The 23,744-nt window shown below is 39.4% G+C and overlaps 2 protein-coding genes across 9 annotated transcripts in view; one reads left to right on the top strand and one right to left on the bottom strand.

Annotated features, from left to right (window-relative positions):
• Positions 1 to 1,059: 1,059 nt before the first annotated feature.
• Positions 1,060 to 3,953, bottom strand: Vps4 (vacuolar protein sorting 4). Of its 2 annotated transcripts, none has more exons than XM_070207535.1 (5): positions 3,762 to 3,953; positions 3,193 to 3,429; positions 2,252 to 3,113; positions 1,949 to 2,177; positions 1,060 to 1,886 (listed from the first exon to the last, which is right to left on the bottom strand). In XM_070207535.1, the coding sequence occupies exons 2-5, from the start codon at positions 3,326 to 3,328 to the stop codon at positions 1,785 to 1,787; spliced, it is 1,329 nt and encodes a 442-aa protein (XP_070063636.1). In that variant the 5' UTR covers positions 3,329 to 3,429; positions 3,762 to 3,953; the 3' UTR covers positions 1,060 to 1,784. The 2 variants fall into 2 exon arrangements, with proteins under 2 accessions (XP_070063636.1, XP_002057007.1); XM_002056971.4 differs by having other exon boundaries at positions 3,193 to 3,432.
• A 1,583-nt stretch (positions 3,954 to 5,536) lies between these two features.
• The window catches only part of rg (A kinase anchor protein rugose), a 265,599-nt gene continuing 247,391 nt past the window's right edge, over positions 5,537 to 23,744 (top strand). For 4 of the 7 annotated variants that reach the window (XM_070206635.1, XM_070206636.1, XM_070206644.1 and 1 more), the window contains exons 1-2: positions 5,537 to 5,879; positions 11,756 to 12,611. In XM_070206635.1, the coding sequence (XP_070062736.1) occupies positions 12,453 to 12,611 (159 nt within the window). In that variant the 5' untranslated portion in view covers positions 5,537 to 5,879; positions 11,756 to 12,452. The remainder of the gene's footprint in view (positions 5,880 to 11,755; positions 12,612 to 23,744) is intronic. The other 3 variants (XM_032440740.2, XM_032440742.2, XM_032440735.2) reach the window with 2 other exon arrangements.

Below are 23,744 nucleotides of genomic sequence, written 5' to 3' on the forward strand. Positions count from 1 at the left end.
GCATACTTTTGGGCTTGATCTTTATGCTAATATAAGTATATAACTCTATATTATATATATATATACCTTTGATCATGTTTGGCAATAATGTGCACACCAATCTGACTCGTGCTCAGTCCAACCACAGCTCGCCACGCCCCCTGATACCATGTCTAAAACTTGTTTGCAACGAAAAGGAGCGCCGCGACTGGATTAAAAAGAAAACCAAATTCACATTAACTCAAAAATTTTGATAGACATAGATATTTCTTAACATAGCAAAGTATTGCAGTTAATGAGCGTAGTCATGTGATCTGAACACCAGAAGGAACAAAAAGTTGCTCGATAGTCATGAAGCTCATGTAAGAGATATAGATATAACCGACTTGACACGCCCCTAATGCGCTTAGCCATCCAGTCCTAGCACTATATCTGACCAGAGAACGACTCGAAGTTCATATTCGAGACAGTTCGCATAGTCAGTTGAACAAATGCATGGATAGTAATATATATTATCGTATATATCAATATGTATATATATATTAACTCCACCTTCCTATATCTTGCTCTATTCGAGCGATTCGGTATGTATGTATGTATTCAAATTTTTTGTCACTTTGCAACACTTTAATTGCAGCTGTCCCGCTCTAACATCACTTCTCAACACACACAAACCTAGACGGAAATTCTCTAAACTCTTAAAATTGTTTCTCGAAATTTGAAATCAGAAATATAAACATCTTAAGTTTAAAAGAGAAACTTCCATAGAGTTCACAAAAATTGAAAAGTTTTTTGAAAACATAATTCAAATAAATAATTGTCTGAATTTTTGAATTGAATTAAAATCCTTATCGATTCGTAATACATTTATTTAACAATTTTAATTTCTAAGCATAATCAAAAAAGAAAAAAAAAATTCATGTATATATATATATATAAATATATATATATGAAAGGCCCGAGACGTGCACAAAACGAAAATAGTTTAAAATGAATATGAGTTTAAGGCGAATTACAGATTCGAATGTTTAATTTTGAACAGGGCATCCCACAGTCGAGCCACACTGAATTTCTAGATGCTTATCAATTTCAAATATCGTTTAATTTTTTTTTTGTTGCATTTTGAGCGGTTACATTTAAAAATAGTTTGCCTGTTGCCTGGTTAACTGGCCAATTGGCCAACTGCGGCTGTCCGTCCGTCCGTCTGTCTGTCTGTCTGTCTGTCTGTCTGTGTCTGATGGGGCTCATGTGGGCAGGTGTGCAGGTGTAAAGGCAGCATCGAATGTGGCATCCACTCGCAGGTTTACAAACATTCGCACATACACACACACACACACACACACACGATCGCAGTCTGTGTAACACGCATAAATTACAATTGGTTTCATTTCGGGTTTTAGCTTAACATTAAGTGTATAAAAAAATACATCGACTACTTTTTCTCTTCATTTCGTGATTACAACAGCAGCAGCAGCAGCAGCGGCGGCAGCCGCCACAAGGGGGCGGCAAAACTTGATAAACTATTTTAACCATATAGACGAACGATCTGCAGCCCACATATGCATAGCGTTTGTGTGTGTGTGTGTGTGTGTACAATTTGTGGTAAAAGAAAAAGCAGAAGAGAAAAAAATTCTATATATATAATATATTATTATATATATATATAGTGTATGTGGGTGTGTGTGTGTGAGTGTGTGGATCCATAGAGCCAGGGGCGTGTTTATCGTTTTATGCAATAGGCAACAATTAAGAATTAGCTGATGGGTGGTAGACTTAATGGCGGCGGTATCATTATCTTTTGCGGCTTAGCCCTCCTGGCCAAAGTCCTCTGTGAACTTGCGCAGCTTTATCAAATCCTCCTCGTTGACAGTCGGTTTCGTGCGTGACAAGGACTTCAGCATGTCGCGCTATAAAAATACAAGTAAAACGTTGTTTTTTAAGGCCGTCTCTTGGGATTACGATTACGCACCATGGTGACTGGCGGCTCGAACAGCTTATCGCTGGGCACGTCCATCCAATTCATTTCAACGGCGCCCGGATCACCCGGCGAGCAGGCCACGAGCAGATCGTCGACAATCTTCTCCTTGTCGGCCGGACTGGGACCCGAGACGCGCTTAAAGTGTGTAGCTGTTTGTACCTTACGCACCGGCTCCATTAGCGCATCGCGCACCACAATCGATATATCGGCGCCAGAGTAGCTATATTGGATGGCATGGAATGGATAAGGATTAGTTTGTGTTTGGCACTTGGGTGCTGTGTGGCTCAAGCTCACCCTTCGGTCTTGCTGGCCAGCTCCTTGAGATCCTGTTCGGTCAGCACATGGGTGGTGTTGCCCAAATGGATTTTGAACATGACGAGGCGCGCATGCGCTTCCGGCAACGGAATGTAGATGCGCTTCTCGAAACGCCTGCGTATGGCCGAGTCGAGCACCCAGGGTATATTGGTGGCGCCCAGTACGAGAATGCCATCGGTATCGTTGCCAACGCCCTGCATTTGCACCAGAAACTCGGTCTTGATGCGGCGCACGCTGTCGTTCTCATTGTCCGAACGGGCCGAGCACATGGAATCGATCTCATCAATGAATATAATCGATGGCTTGTGCTGGCGCGCCAGCTCGAAGAGATTCTTCACCAGCTTCTCGGATTCGCCCAGCCATTTGGACATTAGATCGGAGCTAGATACCGAAAAGAATGTGGATCTGTTTGCCTCGGTGGCGACCGCCTTGGCCAAATATGATTTGCCCGTACCGGGTGGCCCAAACAGTAGAATACCTTTCCAGGGTATGCGCTTGCCGGTGAACAGCTGCGGAAACTTAATCGGCAAGATGACAGCCTCTTTGAGTGCCTCCTTGGCGGCATCGAGCCCAGCCACATCGGACCATTGTACGCACGGCTTCTCAATAACAATGGCACCCTCCAGTTTGGCTTGCAGCTTCTTTTTCTCTGGATCATCGCCGTCCTCGTCGTCGCTGTCGCTCTTCTTGTCCTTATCATCCTTGGAGCTGCTCTCGCCGCCCTCTTTAATCGGTTTCTTTTTGCCCTTCTTCAGATACTCCTTCAGCTTCTCGGCGCGATCCAAGTACTGTAGACATTTTGCACGTATCGAGTCCTTGGCCTTCTCGCCCTGTGCCTCATCTGAAAGAGTTACAATTACCTAACTTGCTTTTCGTGTGGGGTGGGTGGGGATTGGGGGAGTCGTGTGTTCTTTACTTACATTTGATTGTATGCAAAAAGTACTCGACGCCGTGCTCGTAGAGACGCAGCGCCTCCGCATAGTTCTTGTTGCGATCCTCCTCGGTGGCCTTTGTCACCAGATCGATGGCCTTTTGCAGTGTCGTGCCGGCTGCCATGGATGTGCTTCTTCTTCTACTTCTTCTTCTGTCTGTCTGTTCTGTGTGTATTTGTGTGTGTCTGTTGTGTGTGTGTGTGTGTATGTTGTGTTTGTTTGCGGCTGCTGCAAAGACGCGAATGTTAAATTAGTTGCCAGTGACGTCACGTTACCCCAGCACACGCAATTTATCGATTTAATCGATCAACAACAAAACAAAAGCACCAAATTTCGTATCCTTTGCACACGCACATTCACATAACAATAAAACAAAAGTCTATTCCAAATTTGTGTATGACTAATGCAGGCAGCAGCAGCAGCAGCAGCAGCGGCAGCATTGACAAAAACAAAGTGCATGACGAACACGAAGGCGAAGAGGAGCGAGCGTTTGGTTGCGTTTTTTTTCCTCTCTTCTCTATATTTTTTTTTTTGTTATTTTGTTGCGCATTACTCACTTGTTTATTGTTTGGTTTGCTCGTTGGGCCTGTTGGTTGTTGCAGGTTCGCTGTGTTGGCTACTTATGTTGCTGTCGACAAGCGCAGCACGCGCCAATTCAACAAAAAAAAAATAAATAAGGAATTTCGAGGAATTTATACGGAATGACGATGTCGTCGTCAATATGAATATGATAGAGCATATGTGTGTGTGTGTGTGCGAGTGTGTGTGTGTGTGTGTGGGAGCGAGAATTATCGATAGCCCGTGGCGGCCGTACGATAGACGGTTTAATGTTAAAGTTAACAGTTCGCAATAGCAAAGCTTTCAAATTGGGACGTGACTTGCTGCCGGTCAAATCAATTGTTTCTTTTTGTTTTTGGTTTTAAAACAACTGTTCATTCAATTTAAAAATGTTCCAATATGTGGCATTCGCAGCGCCGCCTACGCTGTTTTCTTAATGGCGCGGCTTTGAGCAAACGACGTAAATTGCGCAATGTAAGTCTAACATGAATTCTTAACATTAACAGTGCAGCTGTTACACTAGGCGCTGCTTTTGTTTCGTTTAGTTTTCGTACGTGAAGTCAAACATTGGCCGTGTTTTTATTTGCTTAGCGGTTTGGCACAAAAAACAGACTTGAATTTTGAATATTTAAATTATTATCAACATACGAGCATATGCTCAGATAGACTAAAGTTTATTATTTTAATACGTGCAATAGTTTTTTGAAATTAATGTTTGATGTGAGCTTAATATGCGATATTTATTGTGTTAATTCATCGATATTGAAAATCTATTGTCTGTTCATGCCGAATTCTTAACGATAGTTTACAGTTATTGGAAACTCATCTTAAGGAATTTACTCAAATGGCACGGTTAGAAAAGTTTGATTTCTAGTTGATTAATATCGAATGTATTATCACTTCTGGCAGGGAAATCCGAATGATTGTGCAAAACTACATACATATAGCAAAATTAAACACAACTGTGTGGTCCAACCAACGGAAATTACATTAAACAATTACCAAAATTGTATGTCAGTCTCATAATATTTTTCAAACATGACAAGAGTTGGTTAATACTGCTGCATATTTCCCAGCTAATCTCTAGTGCTGGAAAATACTCTTATTCAAGTTTAAAAATTCGCGCTACGCCACAAAGAAATATTAAATATTACACTTTGCTTCTGAAGAAAAGAAAAATAATGTTAAATTATTTGGCAGTTAAGTTGAAAAGAGCGACGCTAAAAACTAGTTTTTATTCAACAAACGATATTTCTAATAAATATAGCGCAAATTCGTCATACACTTTGTGCAATCTCCATTCCACACTAGTATATGCGTTTAAAAACTGTTATACACGCGCCAGGATTGGGCAGCACTGTTTAAGGACTCTCAGTGTTAATAACAGAGTTCTTCTCTTAGATGCGCCTTGTAAAAGTTACTCTCCGGCGAGTACATGACTGTTAAGTGAACATTAACAGTGTCGCTTAAGCGACAACAGATGTAATTATCCTCTAACAGCTGTAATTGACGACGTTCTCAATTTCGCTTGCGTCCTTAAACAAATTGATTCCATATTTTATTGATAAAAAAGCCTAAAATGCAGGCAAATTATAAGCAATTATATTAAGAATTCAATATTCAACTAAATCACAAGTAAATGTTAAACGATTAAGCAACTGTTCGTCTGCAAATGGCATTGAATGCAATGCATACCACTGTACGCTGCCGTAAACGAGAACACGGCCGATAAACAAGCATTCTGATTGGGTTTGTTGTCCATGCGTTCTCATTGCCAGTTTGACGGCATAAGAGTTAACGTCAGTAGGCAGCAAGACGTAAACGAAAATGGTTGTGTTTTTGTTGTTACGTGAACGTTGATTTATTTATGCATCATAATAATAATTTTTTTTTGCGTTTTTTTTTTGTGTGTTCGTGTGCGAAACAACAATCGTAACAACTATTTACAAAAAAAAAATTTAAGTAAAAAAAAATAAATATTATTGATATATGTTTGTATGTGCAAAGTGTTCGGCAATGTTTATAGAAAATTACAAAAGATAATTAAATACGACAACAATAGCAACAACAACAACAAAGCGCAGCCAATGCGGCTTTCGGCGTGACAACAATACAATGTAAATATATAAGATATATTTTTGTCGGCATTTTGTTGTAATTACATTTAACATGCTCGTTCTTGTTATGGTTTTCCGTTATATCTTCTCTTCCTTTCTCTTTACTGCTCTTCTCTTGTCGTTTGTTTTTGTTTGTTTTTCGCGGTGTTGTTGCTGTGAACCAATTGGGCACTCCAATTAAGATTTGTGCAGTTTGGGCAATGCCAATAAGCATTTGTGCTGGTCTTGATGCGCTTATAAGAATGTAAAATATAATAAAGTGGTGCAAAATAACACGATAAAAAAAAAAAAAAAATAACCTAGCAAGAAGCAGAAAAAGCCGCAACGCTGACGTTGACATCCACACACAGAGCAAGAGAGATAGGGAGAGAACGTGTGTGTGCGGGCATGTGTGTGTGTGTGCGTGTTATGTGAATGCAAGAGCGTAAGGCGTGTGTGTGTGTGTGTGTGTGGTAGAACGTGGTAGCTGGCAGCAGCCTAATAAGAATAAGTTAACAAACTGACGACGTGTGTTCAGGTTCGTGCAGCGTGTTGTCGTTGGCTGGAGGGGGGGTCGGGCTTGGACGGAAGCAGGACGCGCGCGCGCGCGCGCTCTCTCTCTCTCTCTCTCTCTCTCTCTCTCTCTCTCTCTCTCTTTGTCTTTGGCGCGTTCACATGCTTTTGGCTCTCACGCGTTCGCTCTCTTGGGCTCTGTTACGCGCTGACATTCATTGATTTTTCCATTTTGTCATAGTGGTCACGAGATGTTTGGTAAGGGGAGCGGGTGCGGGAAGTGAGTGTGTGTAGTGTGTGTTTGTGGGGGAGGAGGGAAGGCGACCAAGGAGAATTGTGGAATAGCCTGGCATGTGAGTGAACGAGCTAGAACGAGAAGGAAAACAAAGGAAAAAACGTAACCATGTGTACGCGCGTATGTGTGTGTGTGTGCGTGTGCAATTAACAATTCGTTGCTATTCGAGGTTATGTTAGGCCAAAGTGTAAATAACTGGGCCCGCAGCACAAAGAATTTGAGTAATTTGTTGTTGCCGCTGCTTGCGCAATGTGACTTAAAACCACATATTTTATTTTTAAATATTATTATTGTCCAAAAAAGCGCTTGCGAAGCAACCACCGAAACAGAACGAGGAGAACAACCGCCGCTTTTGGCCACCACCGACAACAACAACAACAGCAACAACAACAACAACAGCAGCAGCAGCAGCAGCAACAAAAACGAGAACAACAACGTTTAACAGCGAACTGTAACAGCACAAGAGCGCCGCCAGCAACAGAGAGCCGGAGAGCGGTTTGAGCGAGAAAGAGCGCGAGAGCGCGCGTAAAGTGCAAACCCAATGGCAAAGTTGTTGGGTCAAGAAAACTGACTAAAGGCAGATAAATTAAGATAAATAAAAACGGATTTTCCGTAGCAATGTTATGTTAATGCACAGGCTCTAATTGGTAAAGCTAACCAATTTGCGGTACAATCTGGCAGCTCGCCCCTCTCCGGTGGCCGTGCCCTCAGCGAATAAGCACACACAACAGACAGATAACATTTATTTATCACATTTGCCTTTGCCTGGGCTGCCATGTTGCCATTAACACTTAGATAACATATTGATAGCAGTTTTTGTTTTTTTCTATTTGTTTTCTACACAAATTCAAGTTCAACTTTGGCCGCGGAGAGTGATCTTTTCAGTGTTGTGTAATGCTATGTTAAATGCATAACATTTGCCAATTGGCAACATGCATGCTCCAATTGGGCATGCATCACCTGAGCTGCTGTGACGCGTCGCGTCGCCTCGCCTTGCCTCGTCTCGTTTCGTGCTTCTCTTGACATGACTTAATGGTGCTTGCTTTACACTTGCCGCCGCTCTCTCGCTCACGTTCTCTTACTCTCTCGCGCTTCTCACGTCCCGCGTTTCATTTAGTTTATTGTACCAATGCCCCATTCCCTCGCCCGCTTTCGCGACACACACTTTAAACTTCGTACACACACACACACACACTTAGCTACTGGCACATTGCAAGGGGCCCAAAACCGGCCGCTTACGTGTCGCGTTAGCGTAAGCGCACTTCATTTACGTAGCGTGCTGCGATAATTGCGTTTGATAGCGCTAGTGTCGTTCGACCCGTCAACGTCAACGTCGACGTCGACGTCGCTGCCGACGTCTCTGCCGCCAACAACTAACGCAAAATGTGCCACGCCGGTTTTTCTTTAAACTGAGTTGTACTTTTCTGTATTATTTCCCAATCAAACTTTTTTATTTTTTGGTAATTCTAGTTGAATTTTGTGTTTGCAATTAAGCAAGATTTGTGGCTATAAACCGATTTTGATTCAGAGCAGGCCCCTATAGCTTACATACAAACACTTCTTATGGGGGCCACTCGAGCTAAATGATATGTGGGCTGCAGCCTTTGAAAGAATCTACAGTAAATACTCGCTAGAGTTGGATTGGATTTGCATTGGATTTTTGTCTGTCTGTGAAAAGCTTACAAGATTAAGGCAATTCCTGTTTATATTTTTCCATAAAATTATATTTCCCATATTCAATTGAAAGTTGAAATATTCCAGTTAAAAATCGAAAGGCTGAAAGTATCAAAAAAAAGGGAATATGAGAAAGATTTTAGTATCAAAAGGAAATGGTTTCTGGTACAAAAGAAAGTTCGAAATCGAACATTTTTCAAAAACTGCGGATTCTTAAGAATTGTACGACAAAAAATGTTGCCTCAAGCGCTTCTGTCATAATATCTTCAAGTTAAAGATATGTTTATATATCTATATATTCCAATTCAAAACCCATCAAAGACAGACTTTTTATTCTATTCAAACTTTGTATCTGGAGATTTTTTCATTAGATATTATATAGATAAAGAGAATGGCTTTCTTCAATTTCATACGATTTCTATAAAGTAAAAAGTTAAAATAATAATAAATGCCAGTTATTGTTGGGCTATTGTTCTAGGCAGCTTTATCGCTGGTGCGTGACGAACTGCCTTTGCATAAGTTAGTTTTTATACCCCGAAACCCTGAGGGAAGAGGGTATAAGGTTTCCGAGCGAATGCATGTAACAGGCCTGAGAATCAACTAAATATATACATATATATACATATATTTTTGTTTATATGTAAATGTGTGTATATATGCATATATTCAGAACGTCAAGATGAGTTGAACGAGTCATATCTAGCTCGGAAATTATACAAGTAGAAAGTCTTTATAATATAGCTAAAATATAGCTTCTCATGCCATACGCAGAACGAGTTAATACCTCTTTATACTTCAATTTGTCTTCACATACAAACAAGATCCTTTACTTGTTAAATTAGTTCGCTCAGTCTCCGCAAAATGTACATAAAAGTCATTTTCATATAGATTTGCCCCAGCTAAGTTCCGAAACTTTCAAAATAATCGGACAATAAGCGCCGAAGTTAAACTAGAATCGATTTTTGGTACGGGAAACATAATAGACTCTTCTTATACTAGACAAAGGAAAACATAGTAGATTGCTCTTATACTCGACAAAAGAAATTAACTAGTATCTTCTTATACAAGACTCTTCTTATATTAGACTAATGGGAGATAATTAGACTCTTCTCATACTAGACTTAGGGGAAAATAGTAGACTCTTCTTATACTAGTCAAAGGGAAGCATAAAAGACTGCTCTTGCACTCGACAAAGGGAATTGACTAGACTCTTCTTATACTAGACTCTTCTTATACTAGATTAACGGGAGAAAATTACACTCTTCTCATAATAGACTGAGGGGAGAATAATCTTCTTATACTAGACTTAAGGAAGCATACTAGATGGTTCTTATACTGGACAAATGGAATTAATTAACTAGACTCTTTTTATACTAGACAAAGGAAAGCATACTATACAATTAGACTCTTCTCATATTAGAGAATAGTAGACTCTTCGTATAATGGACATAGCCACCGCAAATGACAGCTTGACGCTGGGTTTTAGGTATCTGCCAGTCGTGCACGCCCGACTAAACAACTCTGGTGCTTGGTCTTATGTGTGCACACCAACCATAACAATTGCATGAGTCAAAACCCTCCAGAAATGTGCTCAACAAACCCGGGGCAAAAAGTAAATAAAGTAGCCAGAGAAAAAGCGTAGAGAGCAGAGACAGAGAGAAACATAAAGTGTGGAAGCAAATAGAGAGACAAACAAAGCGAGTTCAAGCATAGAAGGTATCTATTATCTGACAGTCTAGAAAAAACAATGCTCGATAAGCATTTTTTCTTTGCTGTGGACAAAAGAAAGAAACTGAAAACTAAAGTTGGAAATCAAAAGAATCTATGAAAACAAATATGAAAACGTTTTAAGAGACAACTCTTTAATCAATAATACTTTGTGTTTTCCAGTTAATAAAAAAATGCATTTGAAAATACTTTGGAGATAACTTAAGATTATTGAGAAAGTGAGAATAATCTCGGCATGCCGAAGATTTAATACCCTGGCAGACAGGCAGACAGATCGACCGATATAAGATTTCCCACTTATTTAGGGCTTAAAGTAAAACTTATAAATGCCAGGTTTGGTCAAAATATCTTGATTAGCAAAGAAGTTTTCCATATCAGAACCTACGTGAAAGAACCTACAATAGAAAGTCTTAAAACTGAGAACTATTTCGCATAGAAACAGACAGACAAATAGACGAACAGAAGGACATAGATGAATGGATGTATATAACTTTATCGGATCGGATTTAACACTTTTTTAGGCATTACACATTTTACGACAAGTGTTATTGGACGTTCTTTGATTCTAAGAAGTTGCTTTGTTCTCAACAATCATATCAATTTTCTTCTCTTTTTTTTTCTTTCCCTTTTTGTTGGTCTCAAAATGGGCACATATAATAGACAGCAATACCTTCAAAATGCTTTCAGGTTCAGTTCATATCTATTTTAATTTTTTGTTGATTTTTTGCTAACCAATATAGTCGGAAACTTTTTTGTATCTTTAAAATGCAGTCGAAACTTTTTGAATGGCCTCTTAAGTGCTTTCGCATGACATTTGACCGCTAGCAAAAGATTTACATTTACAACTTTATTGAACTCGGGAAGCATTAAAACGAACTTTGAACACATCAGAAAACCAAAAACGTTGACAAGATTTTGTGGAACATTTTGCTAACAAACGGTGAGACACAAACTATATGAAAGCCTAAAAGAATTCTGTTCAATTAGAACTAAACTTCCTCAAGTACAATCGATATAACAGCGTTTATTTTATGCGAAATCGATTATCGATAACTTTTTCGATTGTTTGGCATTTCACAAATTGCAGTTAATTGCTTTAACGAGCTTTGAAAATTGATCTAATATATTTCCTTAGCTGGCTCGAGGTGCCGGGCTTTATTTTTTTTTAAATAATAACCAAAACAATTTGGCTTTAAAATATTTCTTTGAGAAATCAAAGACCAGACCTCGAACAACTTAAAATATACATTAAAACTGACTAATTTTTATTTTGCGTTGCATTTAATTAAGATTTAATTTTCTTCTATAAAATGTGCTTGTTTTTGTGCTTGGCTGTCTTATAAAAAGAAAGTATCCTCTAGCCCGAATGCTTCCTGCATTTCCACTCAAAAAAAAAGACCCCTGCTATTAATTCAACATCTGTACCTTGGGAAAAAACCATAAAAATACTTATCTTAACGAGCATCTATTTATTTTATTCTTTCAATATTTCCATATTAATTTTGCATATACTTATTCTAAGTAAACCTCTTTGAATTCATATTAATTTTTGCATTTTTGTCGTTTTTCTCTTTCTCGTTTTTTATGACACCGAAAATGTTGAAAAATGAAAACCCCTCCGCAATCCACAAAAAAAAAAAAAAACAAACAAAAACAAACAACAAAATCAATTAAAACAACAATCAAGTGTGCAATTCAGAAAAATTAAAAAAAATAATCAAAAAATAAATATTAAAAAAAAATCGATAGAAATAAATAAATGTAACAACAAAAGCGACTCGATGTGAGCGCCAACAGTGGCTGCCAAAACAAAAAAAAAAACAACAACAACAAAAACAACAACAACAAAAACAACGACAACAACAAAATGTGTCACACAAGTTGAAAGTGCAAAATTAAAAATTTTTTAAAAATAACGAAATCCAGCCAAAAAATTCAAAAAGAAAAAAAAAAAATTAAATAAAAATAATTAAGCAATTTTTTTGTTATTTTATTCCCAATTGCCTGGCAATTAAAAATTTGCAACACCAAAATAAAAAAAAAAAAAAAATAAGAGAAATCTTTATTGTTTTAGCCAAAAAGCATCGTCAGCCTGCACACATATCGTGTATGTGTTTTTGTGCATCTGTGTATATGTGTGCGTGCGTGTGTATTTCCACCCCCCCCTGTGCAATCCATCCATTAATCTACACACATATATATATATAAGTGAATATATTTATATACGTAACCTGATCTAAATGACAACTTATTAATGCAACAATTTTGCATGTGGCACTTGTGCAAAATAAATCAAATCAAATATCAAAACAATCGATAACATAATTGTTGAAATCAAATAACTATCGATAACAACCAATAACTAACAATCGACTCGATACAAAATGGCGGACATCATGCGTCCGCCGTTTAGCGACATTAAGCGGCCCGACGAAATTGTCAGAATGACGACCGCCGACAATCTCAAATTTGCCGTCCTCATCGGCCTCATCGAGGTCGGCCAGGTGACCAATCGTGAGGTGGTCAACACAGTTTTACATTTGGTAAGTGACGCACAATGCATTTCAAAATAACAATTTGTTAACTATATGTTATCGATAACACTTCGATAAAGTCAATTTATTGATCGAAAAGCGTTAAGAATTATTTATCGACTTAAAATTGCATCTATATCTTTTAATCAGTTATCGATAACTTATAGCCATTATTATAAGTCATCGATAACATATTAAATGAGTGAACAATTAAGTTATTCATCGCAATGGTGACATGTTAGGTGAATCGCATTCAATTACCTTGGCAAGAAAACAAATATCGATAGCAAATATCGATGGTGCTTCCTATGTATATATGTGCTGACTCATCTAAGCTTTGACTCTTTCCTCAGTGTGAACGAGGAACATAAATTAAAAATATTATTGTATTAGTATTATTAAAATGGTTGTCATTAGCGACAACCATTACTCTATCTGTTTGACTATAAAGCCAATTTTTAAATTAGTTTCCATTTGGCTGTAGCTGGTAAAATGTTTTTCGTCTAGCTCATTTCGTTAATTGTTATTTGACACTTGCCTTAAAAGTAAACATTAGGAAAACTTGGTCAGAAGTACACCTGCCCATAGATGGCGCCACCCAAACAAGAAACGAGAAACGAGCAGAGCAAACTTGAAACAAAAATGTGCTTTTGTACCCTATAGTCAGTGAATGTATGTAATAGGTATTTATGTATGCCCATATATATATTCGAATTTGAGAATTTACCTCCTGTAGCTTTGGTGTTGTAAGGCCACGCTGACTTCCTTCAAGCTTTTTATATTAGTATATAGAGAGTTCGCATCGATGAGTCTTGGCATATGCGAGATCTGCTCAAAAACAAGTGCTAAAAATCGATATTTATCGATATTTATATGTAAGCTTATCTATATGTCCATCTCTGAGATCTATTGGAATAAGGTGCACATCGATTTTGTATATTGTTTCATATATATTGAACGCTGTTCAGGTTCCAAACTACCGCCAGCTATCGATATCGATAAATATCGATATTAAATACGGGTTTCTGAAGGAAATCTCGCAGTTCTTAAAAGCTATGTCTGTATTTTTTTTATGTGAATGTTGGAACTATTGTATATTTGTTGTATCCAACGCTAACTACAGGGTGTCTCTTAGTCGGTCAGCCTAGCTCTCTTATTTGCCTGTTCCTTACGGCTCCTGCCACGCGCAAATCTGTGCAGCCAAAAATCTCTTGCACAAGACAGCGCAATTTCATTAGACAGCCTGACAAAATGGCGTCTAAATGCTGCACACACACACACACGCGCACACCAGCACCCTCCAGCACACACACACCTACACACACACACACACACACACACACACACACAAACACACACACACAATCAGGCAAATAGACGCCGCTTTCATTAGCACAAAATTAACATTTTGTGAAAGCCGCAGAGCGAAACATCTTCATGCTCACAGCGAGGGGGCGGAGGCATTTGCTTGGCTCACCTCTCCCACCTGGCCTAGGGTGTGTGTGTGTGTGTGTGTGTTGCGCCTGGCAGTGTGATTAGATCAAAGGCCAGCATTCGGCTTCATTTCTACCTTCGTAGACAATATGCCTGCATACATATTGTATTATTACACGACATTATTATTATTAGAGAAGATTTTCAAATTTACATTTTTTGGCACAAGTGAGCGTTGCTTGTGTGTGCGTGTATGTTGGGGTGTGTGTGTGTGGGTGTGTGTCGAGGTGTATGTGTGTGTGTGTGGCGCTTAATGAAAACATGACACCGTCGCTCATCATTACGAGATTCTGTCGAGATTCGCAGCGTGAGCAAAAAAAAAAAAAAAATTACTGACGGCTTGACAGGTGGGCGGTGTGTGTGTGTGTGTGCAGGTGTGTGTGTGTGTGTGTGTGTGTGTGTAGGTGTATGTGTACGTCAAGAAATTGAAAAGAAATTGAATTGAAGTTCTTCGACGTCGACGTTGTCGTAGCTGTTGACGCTGTCTATTGATAAGATAAGCAACTGGGACCGGCGAAAAGATAGACAGCGTGTGACAGGGGAACAGCGACAAGGAGAAAGCGAGTAGGAGAGACAGCGAGAGACAGAGATGGAGATGGTGATGAAGATGGAGAGGGGAGGAAAGAGCAAGCGAGATATAGCCTTGTTAAATTATTAATACAAGAAAACCGGGCGCTCTCTTTTTGGCCAGATTATACGGCTCGGCAGTCTGATAAGCGGCACAGAAAATAAAATAATGAAAATCAAATAAAAATCGAAATAAAAAATAAAGTGAAAATAAAATGCGTTGACGTGTTCAAATGCCGTCTAAGCACCTAAAGAAAAAGTACAATTTAAAGCGATAATAAATATAATGTTAATAATTGAAGAAAGCTGCACAAAAGTCTATAATATGTTGAAATTGAAGCAAAGCATCTTAAGATAAATTTCACATGCCTCAAATATACATATTTAACATAAACAATTGAGTCTTCGTTTCGGGAGCACTTGAATATAGAAATCAGACTTTAGTATTGTCCTCTTCAAGTGCTTCATTCTTTTTTATACCCTGACCCGAGTCGATCTAGCCATGTCCGTCTGTCTGTCCGTCCGTCTGTCCGTCCACCAAACTTGACATATAGCTTCTAAAATAAAATATATATATGCATTTGATGTTGAAAGAAGAAGGTTTAGGGTATCCCCTAGTCGTGAGCTCCCGACTAGAGCCTCTTACTTGTTTCAATTACTTTTGACACGCTTCTGCCGCCAGTGCAAAATTGTAATCTACATAATAGGCTGAACTCCACATCTTAAAAAACAGATTTTGAGTTTCGAGTTCCTGGAATTAGGAGACGACATTTGGATTTCCACAAAGTTAGCAGCTCAATACAATCCTTGACACGCATTTGCCAAAGAAAGTTGGGTGGATTGTTCCACAACACGTATTAAATAAATTTAAGCAAAGTTTCCAGCTTCATCAGATGAGGTAACTGTTGTTAAACAAGTCAGATTGCTCTAGACGGGAGTGCACGACTAGGGCATACCCAGCATATGAAAAAGATGCCTTCAAATTGTCTAAAGTGAAATTCGAGTAAACCTCAATCGAAACCGAAAGCCCAAAAATGAGTACAGTGCAATTGGAACATATCTAACATATGGTAAATATGTGATACCGTATCAGAGTTCTTCTACACACTTGATAGCAAAATGTTGGCAGAATGTTTCGATAATTTTACGCATTATAAATATGGGTTACTAGCTGGCTATTTACCCCTACCGCCCTCCGCTTCCTTATCGCCAATTGCCGTTTTTAATGGATGGTGCCCACAGATTCGACTATTTGCCGCAGGTGCGCCTATCGCCCAGATAGTGTTAAATATAATCAATATACTTTATGATAGATGCCATTGGGGCGTTACTTTTCCCATCACGGCCATTGTAGTGCTTCGTATAAAATCGATGATATTATCGCTGCCAAGCTAGATTACAATTTTCTATTAGAGAAATCTATTAAATATGATATGAATTGCAGAGAAGCCTTTCGCTAGAAGCCTCAACTAACAATATGCAAGCGAAGCTTGTGGAAAATGTGTGAAAATTTGTAAATTAAAAAAAATTGATTTACAAATGAAAAGGAGGAAATAAATAAGCGTTGAACTAGCAATGGGGAAGTCGCCGGCTCAAACCAAGCAATAAAACATTTAGGGATCGAAGCCCCGCAACGTATAGGAAATGTTAGACTGATTCTCGATTTCTATACATTTCGCAGTTCCACTTAAATATTGTAGAGTAATGAAAGCGAAAATACTTCAAAATAGCTCATAAATTGCTTGCTTTTATGGGTCTTTGTATAAACACGCACAGATAATATCTGAATACACGTATTTTGAGTCCATTTTGGGTGAAAGGATGCATTCAAAACTCGAAATGCAGTCATTAAAATTATATATGTCTATATAGATGTCTATCAAAGTGTGTGTATGTGTGTACGTGTGTGTTTATTTGTTTTCCTTGTGTTGTAATAGCAAAAATAAACAAACAACTCGAGTGAGCGAGAAAGGGGGGGGGGAGAGCGAGAGAGACTCTGGAACCGGATCCATTGCTGAGGCAAACAAATTGAAAATTTTCGGGCGCCTGTTGTTGACTTCATTTTGCAATTGGTTTTGTTTTATGTTTTTATTGTTGTTGTTGCTGTTGTCGATTTGCATTAAGCGTTTATTTTTAGTAGGCAACATTTTTAGCTAACGACAGAAACGGAAGGCAAATCGATTAAAGGCTTTGGCAGGCCCCCCCCAAACCCCACTTGGTGGTGCCCCAGGCACGTGACACGGCTTTTACACCGAAAGAGGGCTAGAGGAATGGAGGAGCGGCGAGACGGGGACGTCGGGAAGTGCTTAGCGCTAACCCAGCAAGGTTAAGGGTGGGCGCCAATACCAAATGGGCCAAGAGTACCACATGCGCCACATGGCAAATGACCATAATTGAGCTGTATAACAAGGCCCAATGACCGATTAAGCGGCCAATGCGAACTTTTCAGCTGGCCCGAGAGAGCGAGACAGACAGAGAGGGAGGGGGGATGGTGGAAGGAAGGGTGAGGGTGAGTGAGCTATGCTCTAAAAGCCGACCGAGTGTGGGGGCGGCCATGAATCAATCAACAGCAAATGCGATGCGAGGAGCTGGAGTAGGAATCAATTTGCATTAAGAGAAAAAGCAATGGAAATGGCAAAGACAGAAAGAAGCAAGCAGCTCTCTAGATAAGCACACAGAACTAGAGAGAGAGAGAGAGAGTGAGAGAGAGTGAGAAAGAGCGGGAGAAAGCGGGAGAGAAGGAGAAGGCAAGCACAAGCAGAAACAAAGAAAAACCAGCAAATGAGGGCTTTCTTTAGCAGACCGAAGCTAAAATACTCTGCAGCTGAATATGGTCGCGATATTTTGATAAACTGACAAGTTTTCCAAACAAATTTGCATTTTTTGAGCGACATATTCCGTCAAATAACCGGCGACTTCTCCGTTGCTCGTTCAACGCACCCACGCTTCAGCACGCAAGCTGATGACGTCACGTTTCAAGCACTTATTTCATTGCTAATGTCATTTTTTTTTATCGATAAACAAAGGAGCTTTTCTTAGCAGAGCTTCAGCTTTGATGCCCCCAGCATTCAGAGATAGTGTATCGAGTTGGCCGCATCTGCATACACATTTCGTAACAAATTTTTAATATAATCTCCTATGAAAAGAGATAAAGTGCAAACAACAAGTAGACGCCCAGGGAATGACTGAAGTATCAAAAGATCAAAGGGAGTCAGTGTGGCCTTACAAAACCAAACCTAACAAAGCTAAAGCAGTGTTGGATAATCTTGCAAATATCTGTTACCTAAAGTATTCCCTTAAATATGAAATACCTTATATTGTGTAAATATTTATTTATTTTTGTCAAAGTTAAGGCTGTAATTATGTTCAGCTTTCAATAATATCATTCAGGTGCTTATCAATATGTACAATATGTAGCATATTATAGACTATTTGATGTACAAGTATTTGGTTAAGTTTTCCAAAGTAACATTTCTAGTATTTTGGGTTCACTTCACTAACTTTCTGCGTCTTTTATACAGGGTATGACATGGTTATGGTTAGTTTGATAATTCTTAATAATATTTTTTAGTAGACAGGGTATGTTTTGATCTATTTTTTCGTGGTTTTCCTTGCGATATTTATCACGTTACCCTTAAGCGACTCAGCCCTGTGCATTATAAAACTATATTACAGGGTATTTTAGAGTTGGATTTGCTTATAACAGGCTTTCTTAAATAATAAAAATGATTATTTAAAGCTTCTGAGCGTTTGACTACTTGTTCAGATAATTAGACCATCGCATACTATTTTACAGGGTATCATAGTCAAGTTCGCTAACAAAAAAATATCTTCTTTTAAGAATAATTATGATTTTATCCATCCGAGTATTTGACGATTTGTTCAATTGACTAAATCGCCCGTTTAGACCAAGGAACATAATTTTGCAGGGTACCATTGCGTCGAGTTTGCTAATTAGAAGTTATATATTTCTTTAGATTTTCTTTATGATTTTATGCCTTTGAGTGTTTGGAAATTTGCTCAATTGACCAGAACGTTTGGTGGAACTATCGAAAACTATTTTGCAGGGTATCACACAGTCGAGTTTGCTGATAAAATGTTTTCTTCTAGTATGATAACTATCACCATATTATTTTAAGCCCATTAAGAGATGCTCAACATATTTGCGATTATTGTAAGCCTGTTTACAGGGTATCCCAGTGCTGAACGAGTTAAGCCAATTACTTGCCTTGATTTTAGCCATTTCAGCTTTAGCCAAGTGGAGCACATTGTCGCAGCTTATTAACGCTCAGTTTGTTTAAATCCGCCCGCACCTAGCCCCGCTCCTGCTGCCGCAATACGCCTCCATTCGGCCCCTGCCCCGCCCCTCCTTAAGTCGCCGGCCTGTTGGGCGGGCGCGGCGCGGCTGAATGCTTTGAAGAGGCCGTCTGCTAGATGAGAGAGCAGAATGCAAACATATTTAGCTAATTTTACTTAATTTAATTAACGTGCTTTGCCACGCAACGTCCGCAACGAAGTCGCGTCGGGGCTGACGTCAACGCTGGCGCCGACGGCGACGGCAACGTCGACGTCGCCGCCTGTCAGCTGTTCAAGTGCCAGGAGGAAATAATAAAAATGGGCCTTATTGTTGGCATCCTGACAAAGGATGTGGGACGTCAGGGCCGGGGTCAGGGGGTGGGTCACAAAGCAAGCAAACGTCAAAGTCAGGAAGGGACACAGCGAGAGAGAGAGAGCGAGAGGGGAAGAGGGCGAGAAATGGAAATAGAAAGAATGTCAGTTAGGGTCCAGTAAAAGTGAAAAGATAAAGAAAAAATAAAAGAAAATAAAAATTAAAAAAAAATAAAATACGGAAAAACCAGAACAGAATTGAAAGAACAACAAGAATAAGCGCATGTGCTTGTAAATGCACCATGAAAATTCGCTGGGAAATTCCGGCGTGGAAATTTGTTGTGCACAGCACGCGAAAAGCGAAACGAAATCAAACAGAACACAAATTTTTGGCAACAAGAAGAAAGAACAAAAAAAAAACAATTACATTAATACAAAAACAAACACGAGCTTGAGTGTGTGTGTGTGTGTTTGTGTGTGTATGTGCATGTGTGTGTGTATATGCGCGTGTGTGTGTGTTGATGTTGCTGCTGCTTCTTCTTCTGCAACCCTAGATGAAAAATTAAGCAACAACAAAACGCCGACGACGCCAACGTTGGCGTCAGCCTGTTCCACACCGCCCCGCCGCGCCCCCCCCTGAGCAGGCCTCACATATTCCCGTTTCTAGACTGGAATGGAATGGACTGAAATGGAATCGAATCGAATTGGCTGCGGCTGCCTTCGCGTACTTTCGCCGCCGGCAGCAACAGCAACAAACAGTTGCTAGCGCTGTGGCACAGTGGTTGAAAATCAATGAGAACCCAACTTATGGGAAAATATTCAGAAACCATTTTACAGCGTATCTCAGAGTCGTATATTGGCATTTGAATGAGTTAAAAACTATTCTACAGCGTATTCCAGAGTCGCAAATTTTATATTCCATTTTTCTCAGCCCTTTTTTTGTAACTTATCCTAACTGCCATTAGAACTATCGAGATCTCGTTTCTAGCATATATTAATGTAAAAGCCAAGAAATCGATCTACCTATCTAATCTATTTAGCTCTTGTTGACTTAAAATGCCCTTTGAACACAGTCAGCCTTTGGCATAGACCACCTTTTAAAATTATAATTTAAACAGAAGTTAATAACAACAAGAAAGCGAATTTTGTGAGCATTCATGAGGATAAACATTTAACATGAGCTTTGACAGGAACTTAACATTACAAGCATATAAATATTTAACACGAGCCTAAACTGCTGCCTAAGAAAGAACAATGAATTAAAATGAAGGCCCGCAAACTGTTTTCGTACCACTGTGGCCACGTAGATCGTGCAGCATAACTTGTGTTCATTGCCAAGGGTGCGGCGGGGGTGCGACTAAACGTTGCTGGCGCCGTAAGGGCTAGGGGTAGATGCATGACCAAGGTTTTCGGTGGAGTGGAGTGGTGTGGGGGATGGTGGAGGTGGGAGGCAAGGGGAGGGGGGTTTGGGTTGATTGTTGAGGGGTGGCATAATGCTTGGTGGTGTGACGTTAGCTTAGGCTCAAAAGCGAAGACACGACAACCGCAAGAGATTTAACGACCAATAAAGAACAACGCAATGTTATTTAAGGACGCTGAAGGGATTCGAATGCGGTATGGCAACGCCGGACGCGTGTTATGTTTAACCGGTAGCCATTTCAACGGCACTTTGATTGCGTTGCCACTGTGCACAGTGCAGTCGTTGGCAGAGTGTGTGGGAAGTTGGGTAACTGGGTTTCGGTAGGCGTGAAACATTTATGGGCATTGCCACATTGCGTCGCAAACGGATGAAAACATTGCCAACTGCTTGCTCTGCTTCTTATTATCTCTCGCTCAACTCTGGCAACTCCATTAACGTCGTTGTCGATGCCAGCCCAGCGTAAACAACCCCCAGCAATGCCTCAGCTAGTCGCTGCATTTGCCTTGCATTTAAAAAACTGCATTTCCGAAATGTACGTTTTATTCTTCTCTTTATATTGTAACGAATAAATGCAAACAACAATTTAAGACAAAAATGAAAAAAAATAAAATATATATACATATATATATATAGATATATATATGTCTATCTAGGTATTTGAGGAGGGGCTCTTTTTTCGGCGGGGCTTGGCCTTTTATCGCGCTTAATGGGCGCAGCTGTGCAGGACGGCAAATTACGTTGACGACAAATGTCGCAGCAGCAGAATTCGCACCAGCCGATCATGCACGACTCAAAGATACCCTTTACGCAGCTCTCTTGTCACATACTAAGAAACACGGTAAAATATATATGTATATATATATATAGGACATGATAAACAAAATAATATACAAGCTTCCAGAAACGTATTTCTTATAAAATTTTATTTATACTTTATCATTTCCAGCCAAGCTCGTTCAGTTTTTACCAAATTTTTAGTAAAGGTCATCAATGCTAGTAACTAAATGTCTCTAGCTTTTCAGATAACCGAGATTAAGCGGGAGCTCAATTATACTCGACAATATACATATATTGCCATTCGTTACAATTGAAAATAACCTAAAAATTCCAGCTCTAATTGCCTGTAAAACTTTTTAATACACCTTTTCTCCAATCGCTCAATGACTACAGGGTATACAAATGTTGGGGCATGGAAAAAAACACAAAAAAAAAAGGAAAAAAGGAAAAAAATTACAAAAAAAAAAAATCAATAAAATTGAATTGAAGGCAAAGCAAGAAGAAGCGCCAAACGTTTTTTTATGGCTGGCACTTGCTGCTGTTAGAGTGTGGATTTGAGGGACGCGGTGGGATGTAAGGGATCTGTTGGACTTGGAAGGGGGTGGGGGAGGGGTGGACCTTGGTGTTGGCGGTAGGTGTCAGGATGGAAGGCTGGGCTGACAGCTGAAGTGAAATCTGTTTTAATTCTAGCTGCTTGACGGATTTTTATTTATTTATGCGACAGCAAATGAAAGACAAGAAAATGACACATAAATATTTACCATATATAAGTCTGGCTATATAGCATAAAAAACATTTTAGACAAGTACAGTAAAGGCTCTACAAAGGAACAGTTCAGTTTGAAGACTATTATATGTAATTCAAACAAAATTTCCTCTATTTATTTTATTTCTAAATCTAGAAAAGCGCCCGACTAAAAAACATGTAGATGTTCGTAAAAGCATACACTATTTGGTCTCTCCAGTTTTTTTTTTTTTGTGGGTACCAAATGTATACACAAATCCTAAGCTGACAATCGATATTTATCGATGGCCAAAGACAGCATTTTATCGATAATTATTTAACGCACAAAATCTCCAAAAAGTAAATCTCTCACTATTACTGATGCCAATTGTTGTAGCTGACTCATTAGCGCTGACCTGCCCACTGAAGGCGTGGCAAATTGGCGAAATCGATAAATTTTAATCGATTTCGCGATTAGCTTGTTTAAAGCTATAAGCGTTTATTACATTGCTGCTGAAGTCATTTAACTTGTTTCTTATAGGGTATGTAAAGGGTTTCTATATAGGGTGTCTATAGGGTGTCTAAAGGGTATGCTAACCCATGAAGAATATATATATTCTAGATCAATCAGCCGAGTCCATATAGCTAGCTTTAACTCTCCCTCCTTCCTTCTCTCAGTTTCCGTCTCGTTTCTCAGCTGCCGACTACTATATCATATAGCTCTAAGGGTAGATGCGTTGGAAAACTTAAATGTTTTCCGCGATATCTTGATCCAACTCAGCTATTGCTGGCTTTGCCATTCTCTCACAAGTCACACATCCTTATGGATTACCTAATCTTCCATTCCGTTCTTTCCACTTTTGATGTCGGACATCTGGCTAAGCAGGGCACACGCTAAATCCCTGATTGAACGCTCAAAGTAGCTTTTACTGTATTTACCATATATATATATATATAAATATATATATATATATTTATATATATATATGTATCTATGTATATATATGTATCTATGCTTGTCCTCTGTCTCTGGCTTGACTTATTTATGTGGCGCTAGGTAGAAGCTGCGTGGATTCCATTTTAAGAGGCAGGCGTTGACAAACGCCAAGGTCAATAGTAAACCAATTTACTCTTGTTGTTGTTGTTGTTGTTGTCAACGCCTTTTGCCCAAGATTTGGACGGAGTACCCCTGGCCTGGTATCAACCTACACACACCCGTCTCCCAGCCATTGTTCCTGGCCTTTGTCCTGCTTCTGGTTGTCTTCGTTACGCCGTGTGCGTTAATCCGCACGCCCAGCGTTTGGCTCGTCGATACGCAAGGGTTGTCAGGCCATCCGCAGCAACCCCCAAAATATACGCTTATATATGTACATATATATATGTATATATGTATATAGCAATTGCCATAGTCCAATGTATAGTCGCCTACCCTTATGTAGCGCATCAGCAGCTTCTTCTCGCTGCTGCTGAAAACATTTGACAACTGTTCGGGCATTAGCTGTCATTTTGACGCCACATACACTGCTAGGTGGTAGCCGCCCCCCCCTCCAAGG

This window comes from Drosophila virilis, chromosome X (assembly GCF_030788295.1).
Source record: "Drosophila virilis strain 15010-1051.87 chromosome X, Dvir_AGI_RSII-ME, whole genome shotgun sequence".
NCBI lineage: Eukaryota > Metazoa > Arthropoda > Insecta > Diptera > Drosophilidae > Drosophila > Drosophila virilis.

What these genes read in the sequence shown, in the direction of transcription:
- Vps4 (XM_070207535.1), bottom strand. Translation starts at nt 3,328, where the DNA reads ATGGCAGCCGGCACGACACTGCAAAAGGCCATCGATCTGGTGACAAAG. An exon ending in CTGGCCAGCAAGACCGAAGG is followed by an intron (nt 2,178 to 2,251) that starts GTGAGCTTGAGC and finishes CATCCAATATAG; the next exon opens with CTACTCTGGCGCCGATATAT. An exon ending in TCGAGCCGCCAGTCACCATG is followed by an intron (nt 1,887 to 1,948) that starts GTGCGTAATCGT and finishes GTATTTTTATAG; the next exon opens with CGCGACATGCTGAAGTCCTT.